The 19,383-nt window shown below is 32.5% G+C and overlaps 1 protein-coding gene across 1 annotated transcript; it reads left to right on the forward strand.

The window, feature by feature from the left end:
* Positions 1-494: 494 nt before the first annotated feature.
* LOC145000546 (lipoxygenase 2, chloroplastic-like) lies at positions 495-12,907 on the forward strand. Its single transcript, XM_078959785.1, has 8 exons — positions 495-862; positions 3,369-3,634; positions 7,203-7,440; positions 8,382-8,699; positions 8,781-8,866; positions 8,980-9,090; positions 9,160-9,728; positions 12,005-12,907. Exons 1-8 carry the CDS (start codon positions 517-519, stop codon positions 12,762-12,764), a joined length of 2,694 nt encoding a protein of 897 aa, XP_078815911.1. The 5' UTR covers positions 495-516; the 3' UTR covers positions 12,765-12,907.
* Positions 12,908-19,383: the final 6,476 nt, after the last annotated feature.

Below are 19,383 nucleotides of genomic sequence, written 5' to 3' on the forward strand. Positions count from 1 at the left end.
GGAATGATTTAAGGTGTTAATAAACGGTATAATTGTTTACTAGAAGTGATTATTAAATGTCTACTCAGCTAGTAGAAGTGAAGTGAAGTGTTCGTAAGCACTAAGATGAGTAGTATCAAATATATGTTTATTAAGAGCAAAATTATGATTTTTATAAAGATAATGAGTTAAAGAAATTTTCATCCTTTCTTGCTATGTGTTTTGTTATGTGCTCATTTATTTGTGCATTTCATGAAACTAATTTTATATAAGAGTTTGAAAAGAGAAAAGAGTTGACATCAAATAATTAAAAGCGTTTGAGAATGAAGTATAATTTTTGACATCGCATAATTAAAAGCTTTTGACAAGGAAGTAAGCAACTAAACATATTACGTACGAAATTCGAAGGAGTTGAATCAAAAGACTAATAATGTTCAACATGCAAAAATTAGTTGCACCAAAATCCCTATAAATATGGGTGTCACATTTGGAAAATCTACAACCCTTAGCTAAAATTCCAAATAAAGACAAAACATAATGCTGAGAGATCAAATCCATCGATCACATTTCTTTAACCTACCATTGCTAGGTAACTCGTCCATCATCAAGCGCTCCACCTACTCCCCTGCAGTTCTCCGGCAACCATTCCCAGCAAAGAAACACAACAATACTCGAATTAACTACAGTTGTAGTAACATAAAAGCTAAATACTCCCCTTCTGTTGGCAAGTCCATGACGATGAAAGGTGTCATCACTGTTCAACCCACCATTAGCGACTCACTGGTCAACGTGACTGTGGGTCTTATAAAGCATGTGGTTGATGGTGTTAAAGATCATTTAAAACGATCATTCTTGTTGGAGCTTGTTGCTGCTAATCTTGATTGTAAGTATTATATTAGAATTATTATAATTGTGTACAATATACTTTTTGTCATCTATTAAGTTGTAAATTAAAAAAAAAAAACATACTATAATTTAAAATTTACAATAACCAAGGATGCGTTTGGATTGTAAACTTTTTTTTTGAACAAACTGAATCTGTTATATATAGTGAAGCTATTTTTATATTTTTATAAAAAAAAACTAAATAATGTAATTGAATTCCTCCCTCTATTTTCTATAGATACTGAAATCCTTAAAACATGAAGTTTAGATGATTCTTGTAGAACTGAATTATGTCAATTAGCAACCAAACAATTCAGTTAAAGAATACAAATTCAAAATCGGTCAGATCGGGCCATGTAAACTAAAAGTGTTTAAAATTTGTTATAAGTAAATATATTTAGTGAAATTAAACTTGTAAGAAAGAGGATGTACCACCTTTAACATGTTAATAAATAAAACATTGTATTCTCGAGTTTTTTCAAGAAAAAGATATTAGAAAATTGTTTTACTGACGTTTGGTTTATAAGATGAATTGGAAATAGAGAATTTAAATATGAATGAACTGAAATTTTGAAGAATCATAATTAATCACGTTTTTTGATTGGCATAGATGAGATAAAACTCTATAACAAAAATTAAGTAATTTTTAAGCTTTGATTTATATATACATATTTTTTCTTCATTTGATATATCATTTAACTGAAAATTGTTAATTTTAATACATATATAATGAAGCTACGTTGTTCTTCAATAAAAAAGAAGCTATGAATTTGAATCCTTTTACAACGGTGAAATATATCAAATATAAAATTTGATAGATTCTAAATTAAGGATCAAATCCCTTTCATTTGGAAATCAAATACATGATGAAAACGACAGTTAATTAACTTTCATGTTCTCAAGGTAGATATAAAAGTAACCAAAGTTGACATCTTTATGATTTTGCCCTCATACATAAGTCGGGGTATATAAGGAACACATAAATTAACCTCAACGGATAATTATGTGCATCAATAATAAAACTATAGATATAGATATGATATTTATCTGTGCAAAAATGTACATTCATCACCTTCTATTGCTTGATATTGACACCCTCGTAAGAGAATTAAAAATCATTTTGGTTTTGGTAAATTACATTAATTTTTAAAGATAACAAATCCACGTTATTTTGAAAAAAAAAATTATTTTTTATTTTATTAATTTTATTTAAATAATATATATTTAACTATATTTGTACATTATTTAATTTGTATTAAGTATATATTATTAAATATACTTTATTTATATAATTTATTTCTACTTACAACCCTTTTTAAAATAAAATTATATTCGGGTTAAAACTTATTTTTTATTAATAACCTTTTGTATTTTTATAATAACCTTTATAATGTATATTCTGAATTATTTAATATAAAAACTTACGTTTTAAAGTTTTATTAACCTATAGCAGCAATGATACACATGTATGATATCTATTAACAAACTTTATTTTTCATTTATATATTTTACGTTTATTTTATAACTTAAAGTTTTATATATATATTTTTTATTTTATGTTAAAATTTAATATCATGTGCTAGAACATTTTCTTAGTTGATTAAATATATTAATATTTTATTATTTATATTTTATAATGTTATTTTATGTTAAATCTTTCAATATAAAAAACTATAGTTAATAAATATAAAACAGAAGTTTATGATAAAATAAATAAATATGAAGTTAGTAACAATTATGATAATATATAAATCACTATACTGTAAATAATAAACAATTAACTACTATAAATAATAGAATAATATACATGAACTTCTATTTTGAGAAATAATAATTAAAAAAAATTAAAAATTAAAATCTAAAAGTAAAGAATCTAGAAAACGATAATATATTAATTTTTATATTAAATTAATATATTATTTTAAATCAAACTTTATCAATCTTTATGTCCTATTTGTGTCACGTCGTTTTGTACATATTAAATTGAATGGTGCTATTAACAATTGCTGAATAATAAACTAAAACTAAGCATCTCTAGTACAAGTTTTTTTTTTTTAAAAAAATAATAATAATAAAATAAAAACATTTCTTTGAATACGTCATATACAAATTTATGATCTTTTATCAAAACAAATTTAAACAAAAGCTTTTAATGATTATATATATATATATATATATATATATATATATATATATATATATATATATATATATATATATATATATATATATATATATATATATATATATATATATATATATGTTCATGTGAGACGGTATAATTTTGTAAGATCGTGAGATGCATTTTTTTTATTATTTTTTATTTTTTTTAGTTAATTCAAGTTCCGAAAATAATATTTAAAAAAAGAATTTTTGAATTTTTCCATTTATTTTGCATTTTAAAATTATTTTTTAATATATGATCAATTTTCAAATTGATAGAATAGCATTACTATTGATTGATTTGTTTTTATTAAGTTAATTTTCATAATAATTATATGAAGCATCGGGTAAAGAGAAAGAGAGGGTAAAGGCATATGCAAGTTACATTGGATTGGACGATGATGGAAAATTATACAGATATGAGTGCATGTTTGAGGTTCCTCAAGAATTTGGGAAGATAGGCGCAGTGTTGATAGAGAATAAACATCATAGCGAGATGTATCTCAAGAATGTTGTTCTTGGCGATGACGAAATCACTTTTACTTGTGAGTCATGGATCCACTCCAAGCACGATAACCCTGATAAAAGAATATTTTTCACCGATAAGGTTAGTTCTAATTTGAAAAATAAATGCTCTTCTATTTCTTCTGTTTAAATCTACAAAAATTAGTTAAAAGAATTCGAGTATTAGCAAACGATGACATGAAAGAGTGGTTGGCAGAATAAAACTGATGGTAGAATAAAACTTTAGTGTTTAAATTTTTTTTGCATAGAATTCTCACAAAAGATAAAATGATATTTAAGATGATAGCAACTAAGACTTCAGTTTAATTTAAATTTGATTAAAATATTAAATATATAAATTTGTAATTATTTTAAATAGATAGGAAGAAAATTAAGAACAAAAGATAAAAGAATATTTAATTTATCTTTATCTTTTATATATATTTAATACTTCATATCTTACACTAGTTATATTTAGATATTAAATATTTAAATCTTTATTCTTTTATAGTTATCTAATTCAATTAATATACAAAACAAAATTAAATATTTATTTTTTAATATATATATATATATATATATATATATATATATATATATATATATATATATATATATATATATATATATATATATATATATATATATATATATCATTTCAAAGTAATTGTTAAAACATTATAAAGAAAAATATTATCTATTATTTTAAAAGCAAAATAGACGTAAGTTTAAAACCTTTTCCCTATGTATCATATTTAGACATGTTTAATAAAAGTAGTTGTTAGTTAGAAACGAGTAACAAGTAGCTGATAACAGTAGCGGTACCTGGTAGCAAGAAGCTGTAGTTTTATTTGTTATATGAAAATTTCGCAAAAGTAGCTTGAAACTTTTAAAATATATAAAATTACATAAAAGAACAATTGATTAAAAATAAATAAATCTATAAATATATTTTTAAACGTAATTATGGAAATTGATTTCAAAATCTCATTAACATTTTGTTAAACGTTACATGAAATAGCTTTTGGATTTAGAGCGTCTTATTTATACTAAAAACTAAACGTTTGCACTGTCAAACGAATCTTTTTGTTTAAATTATAATGTTTTGTCAAAAGTTAAAAGTTAGAAACTCTCAAACAATTCAAAAAGCTTCGAGTCAGAACACACCCATATTTTATTTAATGTGAACTACTTTTATTTTCAAAAAAAATATGACATGTTTAAAAAATAATAATTATATGAATAATAATAAATTGTATGAATGGACTTACTAAAATATTTAAGATGGATAAAAGATAAATAAGTTAATTTAGAAAAGATGTTTGAAAATGTTTATAAGAAAGTTTTTTTGTTGATTAAATATTAATAGAAATACAATGTAACAAGTTACCTATTTTAGATGTTAATCATTGAAAATGATCTGAATCGTTAATTAGAAAAAGGGTAGGGTTAAAATTGTTTTATAAATACTATCCTTAGTTGCTAAACTTATTTTTAAGATGGAAAATTAAATATCATTCTACTTTTCTTTCTACTTATCCTCCTATCAATTTGAAATTATGACAAATTTATTAAAATGTTATTAAAATTATTCAAATATAACACTTATCATTATTTTACAAGGATAAAAATATAAATAGGAAAAAATATAGGATAAAAATAACAGGATATTTAATTTCTCTTATAATATTACTAAGGATACTTGCCATGTTTATTTTATGTGCACTACATCTTTATAAAATGTTATCAAAAGTAAGGATATTTGCCTCGTTTATCTTAATCCTATAATTTTTCAACTTTTCTTTTCTATGGTCTTTTAATTATTTTAGACTTCTTAGGTCATGTTTTGTTTTTTCACATGTTTTTTATAACTTCTTTTTTTTTTTTTAATTTGTTTTTAGATGTTTTTTACGGTTTGTTTTTAGAACTTTATCTTTTTACTTTATATATATTTTTTATATAATTTGATTTTACAATTATATTATTTTAGAACTTTATCTTTTTACTTTATATATATTTTTTATATAATTTGTTTTTACAATTATATTATAGAGTACTTTACAGTTTTGGTTCCTGTGGTTTTTTTTTTTTTAGAAAGGGATCTTCCCTAACGAGGGTTCCTGTGGTTTGGTAAGTCTAAAAAAGAAAAACAAAAATATAAAAGTAAGGGTAAAATGTTTTTTTTTAAATGAATTAAGGATGTACAGTGAAATTTATTTAAACTATATAGATGAAATTTATTTGAACTATATAAATATATCTTGACAAATTTTAAAATGTTAGATTGAAAGAATGAATCTGACCAAACCACAATGACCAAAACCATAATTTACTCTTTATTTTATTAATTTAGTCGACATGTTTTTAACGATTTAATTTTACAACTCTATTTTTTTTTTTTTTTTTTACTTTTTTAACTTGTTGTATCAAAATTTAATCATGATTATGCACATTGCCACAACACCTACGATCACTTTGATTTTAAAATGTTATGTCACCGCTAAATGAAGTTATGGAAAATAGAAATAAAAATAAGTTTAAAATAACAAATCGTGAAAAAAAAACAAGTAAAAATATGTGTGTGTCTATATATATATATATATATATATATATATATATATATATATATATATATATATAATTACGGTTAATGGATTCACGATTAATACTTCAAGATGTAAATTCAAGATCGACACAATAGGGTTTAGGGTTTAGGTTTATGTTTAGGGCTTAGGATTTAGGGTTTAGGGTTAAGGTTTAGGGTTAGGGTTTAGGGTTTAGCTTTAGTGTTTAGGGTTTGAATTTAGGGTTTAGGTTTAGGTTTAGGGTTTAGTAATGTTCACTTGGATAAAGTAATAAACAATAATTGAGGAAAGAAAATGGAGATGGTAAAACGATAATGAAAAAAAGAAATGTTATGGAGAATGATATGTTTACCAAGTGAAACCAAACCGAGTATATTTAGCATGTTAAAACGACATAATTTAGGTGTTTAGTATCTAAGCTTAGGTTGGGCTGTGATCTATATTCTCTATCCCCATATATATATATATATATATATATATATATATATATATATATATATATATATATATATATATATAATGAAATAAAAATATGAAATCGTAATATGAAGTGTAAGAAAATATGTAAAACAAAGTTTTGTAAAGATGAAGCAGTTCAAAAACGAATAAAGGACAAAAAGGTAAAAGGTAGTAAGAAAAATAATAAATAAATAAATAAATAAGCAAATATATATAAAAAAAAAAGTTTAATAAAATATAGGAACGCCAAAAAAAATGGCCAAAAAGAATCGGGGGTTTTAAGAAACATATTATAGGGTATCAAAATAATATAATGTACACCTGATAAAAAAAAATTAAAAACCCTTAACAAGAAAAAAAATGAATAAATGAGTACTTAGACAATAGTCTAGAGACTAATTCCAAGTTTCCAACCCTTATCGTTCAAGAAAAAGAAGTACCCAAATTTTAGTATGGAAACTTTGGTGGACCTAAGTCTCAACAAGTATCAAAATCATAGATTTTGTTATGAATTTACTCGACATTTGCAATGAACACTTTTCCTAAAATTGGTATAAATTGTTTCACCTAGGAATAATTATTCATGAGTTTGAGTACTAACTAATATGTGTCGATTTTGTGAAGCAGTCATATCTACCCTCAGAAACACCTGATGGGCTAAAGTCTTTAAGAGAGAAAGATCTCTTGTCTCTTCGGGGCAATGGTGAAGGAGAGCGCAAAACATTTGAAAGGATCTATGATTATGACATGTATGATGATCTCGGTGATCCGGATACTAGCTCAGATCTGGGTCGACCGGTTCTTGGTGGCGAGAAGTATCCTTACCCTAGACGTTGTCGTACAGGTCGGAAAATGACCTCCACAGGTACACACATCTCATACGCTTTACATTATTTTGGTTCATGTTTTGTATTATCGCGTTGTTCTGGAATGTTTTTAAGAAAAGAAAGAAAAATATAAATAACATAAATTTGTTATCAGTTTCATTTACGAAGGAAAAATGAAATATTTTGAGAGATTACAAGGAGCAAATTTGACAAATTTTCCTTTCAAAACCATTTGTCCGTTTTTCGGCAAATGATTATTATGCCAAAAAAATGATTTCTATATAAAACTTCATTTCATAGTTATTTTCCTTTTAATTTGAATACCTAACACTACATTTCTTTTTCTCTTCTTTCGATTCAAAATCCGACATAATTAACTTTTTTTTTTCTTTTGGTCAATTTAAAAACTCAAGAACATGATGTACCCAATGGCGGATTCAGAACTTTGGTGTAGTAAGGACAATTTATATAAAAATTAATTAATACATAAATAATAGTAACTATATATTAACTTTCAACGTTTTTATCTGATTTTTAGGCAAATTGGGTGCCAAAAATGTTAAAGTCGATAGCATATATGTAAATTTTTCTAAAAAAAAAAACTATTTTTTTCCATATAGTATATGGTGGTACACTCTTTTAAGTGGGGCAAGACACCCCTTTAGTGGTTGCCACTTGGTGTACCTATTCGTTATAAAGCAAGAGTTGTATAATATTGTAATTATTTGTTACCTCTACAAAATGAGAGATTAAGAAATTCAAAATTGATAAAATCATTAACTTCTCTAAAATGCTAATCATAATCACTAGCAGTCGTCGTTTTTATTATCATTTTAGCACTAGCTAGATAAGCGAATTTCCATCAATTTCGAGTTTAAAATCCACTTTTTTTGTCCGATTTCATGACATATTTAGGATCATAGTTCTACTATCTACATACTCGAACCATCTTGAAATTAAGGACTTTGTGGAATTGTAGAACCCTGGTCGGAGTCGAGGACAACGCTCCCTTTTTATGTGCCAAGAGATGAAGATTTTTCAGAGATAAAGGAGGCATCATTTGGGGCGAGAACATTGTACTCTGTGCTTCATGCAGTTGTTCCAACGCTAGATTCCATATTAACGGACTCCAACAAGGGATTTTCTTCATTCAAGGACATTGAGTTACTATATGATGAAGGTGGTGATGACATTCCTATGGAAAATGGACTTCTCAGTTGTTTACCAAGACTTGTCAAAAGTGTTGCCGATAGTACCCAAAATGCACTCCAATTTGAGACTCCTCGAACCATGGAAAGTAAACAAGAAATCTAATCCAACTGTGTTCATGTTTTTCTATATCTTTTTTTATGTGGCTAGTTGATGGTTTTAATCATAGGGGATTCATTTTCTTGGTTTCACGATGAGGAATTTTGTCGACAAACACTTGCTGGTGTTAATCCATATAGCATAAAGTTGGTCACTGTATGTTCTTGTTGACTTCTTGCATTAAGTTATTGATTAAGTAGTTATATATTAATGTTTCTTGAAAAATAATTGAACCACTTGTAAGCTAAAGTTGTGATATCAACATGTAGGAATGGCCATTGATGAGCAAACTAGACCCTAAAGTTTATGGACCAGCCGAATCAGCAATTACCAAAGAGATTATTGAGCAAGAGATTGGAGGTCTCATGACTCTTGATGAGGTAATGCAAAATCAAAATACTTTTACTTTCATTATGAAAATTTTACTAATATTGTGACTAGCATTTCAGGCATTAGAACAAAAGAAGCTATTCTTGTTAGATTATCATGATCTTCTCTTACCTTATGTGAATAAAGTAAGAGAGCTTGAAGGAACAACTCTCTATGGTTCAAGAACTTTAATGTTCCTTACATCTAAAGGAACACTAAGACCACTAGCCATTGAGTTATCTCGCCCACCAAACAATGGGAAACCACAATGGAAACATGTATACACACCATGTTGGGATTCTACGGGTGCTTGGCTATGGAAGCTAGCCAAGGCTCATGTCCTTGCTCATGATTCTGGTTATCATGAGCTTGTTAGCCATTGGTTAAGAACTCATTGTGTTACTGAGCCTTACATAATTGCTACAAAACGCCATCTTAGCAAAATGCACCCTGTACAAAGATTGTTATGCCCTCATCTTCGGTATACAATGGAAATCAATAGCCTAGCTCGACTAGCCCTCATTAATGCTGGTGGTATAATCGAGTCATCCTTCTCTCTTGCCAAATACTCCATGCAACTTTCTTCTGATGCGTATGCTCAACAATGGCGCTTTGATCATGAAGCACTTCCTGATGACTTGATTAGCAGGTAATCTTTTCCAACAAATTAAAAACCCATTTTACTCTAAACAAAAGAAGGAAAATGACTTATAAACCCAACAAAGTTTTCAAACTGTTCAAAAAACTCAATTATATTACGTTTGTTCAAAAAAACCCAACGAACTAACATTTTGTCTAAAAAAAGCCCAACTAACTTACACTTTCGTTCACTTCTCATTTAGGGTCAACTGGATAATGAAAGTCAACGAATGACATGGCTTATTACGTGTAATTAAATATCGGAAAATGACTTGTAACACCAACGAAGTTTCAGAACTATTCAACAAACCTCAATCATGTTTTCTTTGTTGAAAAAAACCCAACGAACTTACGCTTTTGTTCAGTTCTCATTAGAGGCAACCAAATTCATTATGTATACAACTAGTTGGCAAATGACATGGCATTATATTTAATGACATGGAATAAATAGATTAGAATTGCCCTTTATATATCAATGTAGGGTTTAGAGAAGATAAAAATGAACGGCGTCTGTGTTCGATCTCTTGTAATAGTTACTTCTTATTTTTCCTCTCAATCGTTGATGTGCAACTCAAGATCTACAAAGAAGATATTTGATGATGAAAACTCTACTGGATGTGGACGCCCTTCTTGGATTTGGACATCTAGAATGGAGGATCATCCAGAGAAAAAAGTTTAGGGCTTGTTCGAACATATGGGTAAGTGTAATTGAAAGTTTTATCATGTCCATATTCTATCTATTTGTTTGGTTTCTTTTAAAAAAAAGTTATTGAAATGGACATGATAATGCTTTCAATTACACTTAGCCATCTATTCGAACAAGCCCTAAACATTATCTCTTGATGATCCTCCATTCTAGATGTCCAAATCCGAGAAGGGCGTTTACAACTACAAGAGTTTGCATCATCAAATATCTTCTTTGTAGATCTTCAGTTCGACATCAACGATTCAGAGGAAGAAGAAGAAATATCTATTACAAGAGATCGAATACATACATCGTTCGTGTTTCTCTTCTCCAAGCCCTAAATCGATATATAAAGGGCAATTCTAATCTATTTATTCCATGTCATTAAATATAATGTCATGTCATTTGTCAACTAGTTGTATACCTAATGAATCTGGTTGCCTCTAATGAAAATTGAACAAAAGTGTACGTTCGTTGGGTTTTTTTCAACAAACAAAACATGATTGGGGTTTTGTGAACGGTTTTGAAACTTCTTTGATCTTACAAGTCATTTTCCGATATTTAATTACACATCATAATTCATGTCAGTCGTTGACTTTCATTAACTGGTTGACCCTAAACGAGAAGTGTAACTTAGTTGGGTTTTTTAGACAAAAATGTTAAGTTCGTTGGGTTTTCTTGAACAGACAAAACATAATTGGGGTTTTTTGAATAGTTTGGAAACTTGGTTGGGCTTATAATTCATTTTCCAAAAAAAAGGAAAATTTTGAATTTAGACAATCAACTTTCCTATTTTATTAGAATGGTTATTAAATTTTTTCTTGTATTCGTAGGGTCCTTAAATAATTATTTGTGTGTTGCTATTTATGGTGTTTCAAAATGGTCCAAAACTTTTATTTGTACACAACCAAACTAAACCAAAAAAAAATCGTTTGTATTTTTTATGTCATTAGCACTAATATTTATTATACGCTATTGATAATAAAGTATTATATTTTCGGGTTTTTATACCTATTTCCTATATATCTAGGATACTAAAATAATTTATTTTTATTTTTTATTTTATTTGTTTTCTTACATTTAGGCGCTCAACCCCTTCAACTGGAAATGAAAAACTCCAACCCATAGAAAATCAAAATCACGAAGGAAATATCGAAATAGAAATCAAATCAAGAGATGTTTCTTTAGCCAAACTAAAAATCGAAACACAAATAAAAAGATTTTCTTTATATCAAATGATTGCTGCCTCACACTCAAACTCGAGTAATATTTTTATGATTAGAAAGGCCTATGTGCACCAAAAATCGAATTAAAAACATCAAAAATATTTTTATGAATTGTTATTAACTAATAATAAATATTAGTACTAATGGTATAATCAAAACACACAAAAAAATCATGAACCCTACATGTACAAATAAAAGTTTAATTATTGATCCTTCCGGAACATGATATAACCATACTAAATCGTATAAATAACACAAAATAAAGTGTTCTGTACATTGTTAATGGAAAAATGAGAAAATATGGTTAGATTCAAGTTTTTTCCAAAAAAGGAAAACCCTTAGGTTCATTAAAATCTATTTTTCTATAATGAATAGGGGAATGGCTATTGAAGATGAAAATGCATCACATGGTATAAAACTGACAATCGAGGACTACCCATTTGCAAACGATGGTCTACTTCTATGGGATGCCATTAAACAATGGGCCACTGCTTACATAACTTTCTACTACCCACAACCAAATCTTGTAGAATCGGATGAAGAACTTCAATCATGGTGGACAGAAATCCGAACAGTGGGACATGGGGACAAAAAAAATGAACCATGGTGGCCAAATCTCAAAACCCAACAAGATCTAATCAAAGTTGTCTCAACAATCATGTGGGTATCTTCCGCCCACCATTCAGCGGTCAATTTTGGTCAATATGATTATGCTGGTTATTTCCCCAACAGACCAACCATAGCCCGAATTAAAATGCCAAACGAAGACCCCACTGAAGAAGAATGGCAAACCTTTTTAAACAAACCAGAAGATGTTTTATTAAATTGCTTCCCTACCAAGATTCAAGCTACTAAAGTGATGGCGGTTTTGGATGTTTTATCCAGTCATTCTTTAGATGAAGAATACATTGGTGCTAACATGGAGGCTGAATGGGGGGAAGAGCCGGCTATAAAGGCTGCATTTGAAGAGTTTAATGGAAGGTTGAAGGAGCTTGAAGGTATCATAGACTCAAGGAACCGTGATCCGAATTTGAAGAATAGATATGGCGCAGGGTTAGTCCCGTATGAGCTTCTTAAGCCATTTTCTGAACATGGTGTCACTGGAAAAGGTGTTCCTTATAGCATCTCTATATAAGAAGGTAATTATCCATAATTTGAAACATGCTTAATCTTTTATATTTTAAAGTTGGATGTTGTTGTGAGAAAATGGTGTGTTACTCTCTATTTGTATACTTATTTTCAATGAAAGGAATATATGTATATAGAATGATTCATGAATTTGTGGCTATTTACTAAATGGATATTTTTACGTTTCCATAAAGAGTTTAACTGAAAAAAGAGATTGCTTAATCACATTCGGATATCATGTGATTGTGTAATAACACAACTTGTTGGGATGTATCGATAATTGAGAAGATTTTAATGTCTTCGTGACTACTAGACTCGATGTGAAAGTGTGATTCCTAAATTCTGCCAAATTGCTCTTAGTAAAACCAATTCAAGTAGTGATCATGGACATGTTTTGAACAAAAACTTCTACACTAGTAGACCATAAACTGTAGTATTTTTTGCTTCTTTGTTTTCCAAGAAATGATGAAATCTCAATGAAGAGACACTACCCGATGACTAATGACTGATCTTCGAGTGTAACGACATATTTCTCATCACAGAGAGCCAATTTAGAACACAACTTGCGTCTAAAAAAAATATTACTCGCATTGAGCTTTCTACAAAGATAAAAATTATATAAATATACGACATGTTGATTCTAAGTGTGAAACATGTGTCTTGTTTATAAATTGAGCCAGATCATGAATTGCATTAGGGGTGTTTGTTTGGATGGATCAGGTCATCCGATCCAATTAAGTAAATCCAAATTTATTTTGGTTTTGAAAATATGTATATGAATTGTCCAAACTAAATTATAACCAGATCCGATCCAATTCAATTACAATTCGGTTTGATCAGTTTTTAGAATTCGGATTTCAAAAACCATAACATTTGAAAACGACGTATAATTATAATATTATCCAATTTTTTATAGAAGAAGCAAAAACAAATTATTGTAATTAAAAATGTATAAACAGCTACTAATAAGGTTAAACTTTCAAGAGAAAATGCATATTAATTTTTTTATTAGGTTAAACTTATTGAACTTTTTGAAAAAAAAAAATAAATGATAAATTTATTAAATAATTATAGATATATTAAAAATAAATAAATGATGAATTTTTATTTAGTTTTTTTGGGCTATTCAGTTTATTTTATAAACCAAAACCAATCTGAAATCAAAAATAATAATTTGGTTTTGGTGAAAACCAATCCAAAAATCCCACCATCCGATTTGCTTTCATTGCAATCATAGGGTACACAAGAAGTCCCAGTGTCCGAGTCTAGAATCAGCAGGGCAGGTGATGGCACCCGCTCCTATCACTTTGAGGATTACAGACGGTCGTCAGGGTCGGGCTGAGGTGCCAGTGGCGAAGAGCAGAGCCTTCCAGTTGACAGCAGAGGAAGCACGAGCAGCCCCTGATGTGTTATGTATCTTCTCCATTATCTCTTATTTATTTCTGATTATTACTCATGTTTTGTGTTTATTTATAGGATCATTCTTAGTGAATGGTATATCAGCTATGGTATTGTTTGACTCGGGAGCTACCTGATCGTTTGTGTCGCTCGCACTTAGCAAGCGATTTAGTAGAGCTCCGGGGGAGCTAGATTTCCCACTTGATGTAGAGATAGCAGATGATAGGACTATCAGAGTTGCGAGGGTTCACAAGGGATGTACACTACGGTTATTTGATGAGCAGTTGTCAATAGATTTGGTTCCTATTCCCCTACGAGGGAATAAGGTTATAGTAGGTATGGATTGGTTGAGCCCCAACGGGGCAGTGATTAATTGTGAGCTTCAGCTACTAAGGGTTCGCACTCTTAGTCGGGGAGAATTAGTGATTCAGGGCGAGAGGCCACACGGCGGACTGATTCTCTATTCAGCGGCGAGAGCGAGGCGCTACTTTCAGCAGGGTTACGCAGGATACGTCGCCTATGTCATGGATACCTGGGATAAGGGTAAGGTGACAGTAGATCATGTACCAATAGTGAGAGAGTGCCTGAATGTATTCCCGGAGGATTTACCTGGGATACCTCCAGAGAGACAGGTTGAGTTCCGGTTCGACCTGGTCCCCGGTGCGGCTCCGATAGCCAAGGCACCGCATCGGTTGGCTCCTCCCATGATGCATGAGTTGTCTACGCAGCTGCAAGAGCTGTTAGACAAGGGTTTTATCAGGCCGAGCAGTTCACCATGGGGAACCCCGATCCTGTTTGTGAAGAAGAAGGACGGGTCGCACTGTATGTACATAGATTACCGAGAGCTTAACAGAGTAACAGTGAAGAACCGGTACCCACTCCCGAGGATAGATTATCTGTTTGACTAACTTCATGGAGCATCTTAGTTCTCCAAGATTGATCTACGATCTGGATATCACCAGATACGGGTCAGAGAAAATGATGTGTAGAAGACCGCTTTTAGGACCCATTATGGTCATTATGAGTTCGTGGTGATGTCGTTTGGGCTTACTAATGCTCCAGCTGCGTTCATGGATCTCATGAACCGCGTGTGCAGGCTGTTAATGGATAGGTCTTTAATAGTATTCATTGATGACATCTTGGTTTTCTCCAAGACTCAGGGTCAGCATGAGGAGCACCTGAGAGATGTATTAGAGACACTGACGAGGGAGAGACTATATACAAAGTTCTCCAAGTGTGACTTCTGGTTGCGCGAGGTGTAGTTCCTTAGGCACCTTGTCAACCAGAAGGGTATTTTGGTAGATCCGGCCAAGATAGAGGTCGTGATGCAGTGGGAGACTCCGAGGTCACCAACTGAGATTTAGAGCTTCCTAGGTCTGGCAGGGTATTACAGGATATTCATCCAGGACTTCTCCAAGATATCAGTTCCGTTGACCCGACTGACCAAGAAGTCGGTGATTTTTCATTGGGTTCCTGAGCAGCAGACCGCCTTTGAGACACTCAGGCAGCGATTATGCGAGGCGCCAATTCTTACCCTGCCAGAGGGAGTAGATGACTTCGTAGTCTACTATGACGCTTAGATCACAAGCATGGGGGCAGTGTTGATGCAGTGAGGTCATGTGATAGCTTTTGCTTCTAGGCAGCCAAAACCTCACGAGGCTAACTATCCGACGCATGATTTGTAGCTAGGGGCGGTGGTGTTCGCCCTCAAGATTTGGCGGCATTACCTCTACAGGGTTCAGTGTACCATTTTCATATACCACAAGAGTTTGAGGTACCTCATGGATCATCCGAATCTAAACATGAGGCAACGTCGGTGGTTAGACATGGTGAAGGACTACGATTGTGAGATCTTTAACCACCGACAAGGCCAACGTTGTGGCCGATGCCCTAAGTCACAAGGCAACAGCAGCCCCGATCCGAGATATCTGTCTGAGGATGACAGTGATTATTCCATTGTAGTAGTAGATACGAGAGGCGCAGGTCGAGGGCCTGAAAGAGGAGCGTCGGAAGTGCGAGAGGATTACAGGCCTGGTGGCCTCCTTCGATTATGACAATAGGGGGTTGTTGACCCTGAATGGGAGAGTCTGGGTGTCGTAATTGGGTGGAGTGCGGCAGGTGTTGATGGATGAGGCCCACAAGTCCAAGTTCTCCATCCATCCAGGAGCGACGAAGATGTACCAGGATATTCGCCTAGACTACTGGTGGCCCTGCATGAAGCAGGACGTAGCCTGGTACGTGGAGAGATGCCTGACTTGTAGGAAGGTCAAGGCAGAGCACAAGAGGTCTCACGGCAAGATGCAGCCATTAGACATTCTCGTATGTAAATGGGAGGATATCACCATGGATTTCATTACTAATCTTCCCAGGACCACACGTGGGGTCGATTCGATATGGGTCATCGTGGATCAGTTGACCAAGAGTGCACACTTCATACCAATCCCGGAGAGCATCTCGGTCGAGAAGATAGCCGGGATTTATGTGCAGGAGTTAGTGGCACGTCATGGAGTGCCTGTCTCTGTCACACCCTCAAACCGAGATGGCGAAATCATTCGGGGGTGGAAGACGTCATGTACAGTATCATAACAATGCACAATAGTAAAGAAACCAACAACATTCATTGCATTAATAAAATAGTTAATACATGTGTGTTCTTTGTAAAGTAGTATGACACCAAAAATGTAAAGCAAAAATAAAAAACGAGTTTGAACATGCTTCGTCTTCTCAAAAACTTGCTCGTGTACCTGCCTTACTCATTCCCTAAGAATACAAGTTATTTTGAAAGAGAGTATCAACATTTAAGTTGGTGAGTGCATAAGGATTTTAGTGTCAAGGGTTTGCACTTGTTTCATGAAAATGTTTGTATCTAACTAGTGAAAATGTTTGTACCTTTCCCATAAAATCCTATATTTTCTGCATTAAATGAAAAGTAGTCTTCTACCAAGACTCAATTGTTTGTATGATATGTCTTCTTGAAAATAGTGGAAAATGTATGTTTGTACTTGATATAGTATAAATGTATGCTTTGCATATTTGTAAAATTATCTTTACTCGAAATTAGTGTGCATTTCTCGTGTGAGAATCATTGAATGAATGTAATGGAAAAATGAAGATTTACAGTAGTATGGTATAAAATACACTACTGATGCGTTAACTACCTTGAAAGATTAATTAAGGTTAAAATGTGATTAGGTTGTAACCATGCTTGATAGACTAGTATAAAACACGACGTTCTTCAGGTGTCGAAAATTATATGACATTTGTCACCCGTCGACCTTCAGATCCCACTGTAGCTAGCAGTAAGGTGTAGGATGGTCAATCCTGTATAGATCTATACGCAATGTAACAACCATAAATTTTACGCCAAATTTAAACTTTTTCAATCTTAAATAAAAACCACATAGCATTGTTTACAAAATGTTTTCAAATCATTTTCCATCAGAGTGTCCCAAAAATCATAACATAAGGATGTGGAGCGATACGTCACACCTTCGCCTTTTCACGATCTCCTGAAGTACTTGAAACAATAAACTAAAAACGGTAAGCCCGACAGCTTAGTGAGCTACCCCCAAAATACCAATACCACAGCGACAATACCACAACAGTAATAATCAATTCAATCAACATGCATACTGGGCCATCGGCCTGACTGGACCACCCTAGCGGGCCTACAGTCTGTCTGAATCCATCCCGAGCCTTCGGTATGACTCATCCGCCACGTGGGCCTACAGTCTCCCCGGACCGCTCATAGGATATATTGGCCTTCAGCACAAAGCAGGACCCCCTCAACCCAGCCACAAGCAAATAACCATGTGCACATACTATCATATACAGGCATATATAAACATCAAACATATCTGTCACACTGATCATCAATCATATAATTCTCCTATAACTAGAGTACCGATCTAGCAGGTCACTAACACACTAATCCCTGCGGATCATAAGAGCATAACATACTGTCTACCTCGATTCCAAACTAACATATCATAACCACATGCAACATACCATAACAATAATAACTAAAGGGGTCGGCCTTGGTGCCGTAGACCCTATCGATATAGTGAGGATAACTCACCTTGCAGATGTCGACTCGAAAGGCAAACTCTAACTGTCGGCTCACTTGACACATGCCCCACCACCTATCGTCATAGCACAACATACTCATAAGTCCTTAACCTTATAAGGTGCTCTATAACCCACTAGTCAACCCATGGTCAAAGTCAAAGTCCTCAGTCAAGGTCAACAGTCCATGTTGACCTTAACTCGCTAAGTACCCTTGGGTACTCGCCGAGTTTTCTGAAGTACATTCCAACTCGTCGAGTCATCGGAGAGACTCGTCGAGCTCCTTTGATTCTCGATCAAACTTAAGGTCACCCGTCGAGTTCCCTCCTTGAAACTTGATGGATACACGCTCATACATATCCCAGAGAAAACTCATCCGACTCGCCGAGTTGTTCTTCAACTCGTTGAGTCTTATGGCGATCTTCATTGGACTCGCCGAGTAGTTCATCAACTCGTCGAGTTCATGGCCATCTTCATGTGACTCGCCGAGTTAACCTTGCGACTCGTCGAGTCGATTCAGTCCTTTTTCCATACAGACTTGTTTTGAGCCATGCAACGGCTCTAACTCATAGATCCAAGCTTCTAGGGCATGCTTATCACGTAAAGTTGCAAACTTTACGTGCATGCATGACCATAAAGGCTCTAAATGTCTATTCTAAGTTCTTAATGGAACTTCATGCTCAAGAGGGACCTTAATCACAACCAAGACTGTGACTTTATGCTTCTAGAATCCAAGGAAGGTTCAAATCTGAAGTTACAACTTCAGATCTAGCCCATAGCACATCATACCAACTTCAAAATCCATAAAAGCCCTAGAAACTCAACAAATGGGATAAAGGGAAGTAAAATTGCACTTTGATACCTCCAAAGGATGCTAGTTGCGGTAAATCAGGCTTCCCACTCCTACCTTGCTTCAATTTCCTTTGCACTCTTAGCTTTCTTCCTCCAAGATCCTCTTTTCCAAGCTTCAACACCACACCAAGGCACACACACGGATTAGGGTTTTAAGGGGGCTCTCAAAGACTATAAAGAGGCAAAAGGAGGCTAAGACTCCTTTAAATAGAGGTGAAAACCCCGGGATTTAGGGTTTCCACTGCCAGCTCCTACTCGCCGAGTCCCAACATGGACTTGTCAAGTAGGTCACTTAAAATGCGATCCTACCC

Source organism: Lactuca saligna, chromosome 6, assembly GCF_052625555.1.
Source record: "Lactuca saligna cultivar CGN05327 chromosome 6, ASM5262555v1, whole genome shotgun sequence".
NCBI classification, from domain to species: Eukaryota; Viridiplantae; Streptophyta; class Magnoliopsida; order Asterales; family Asteraceae; genus Lactuca; species Lactuca saligna.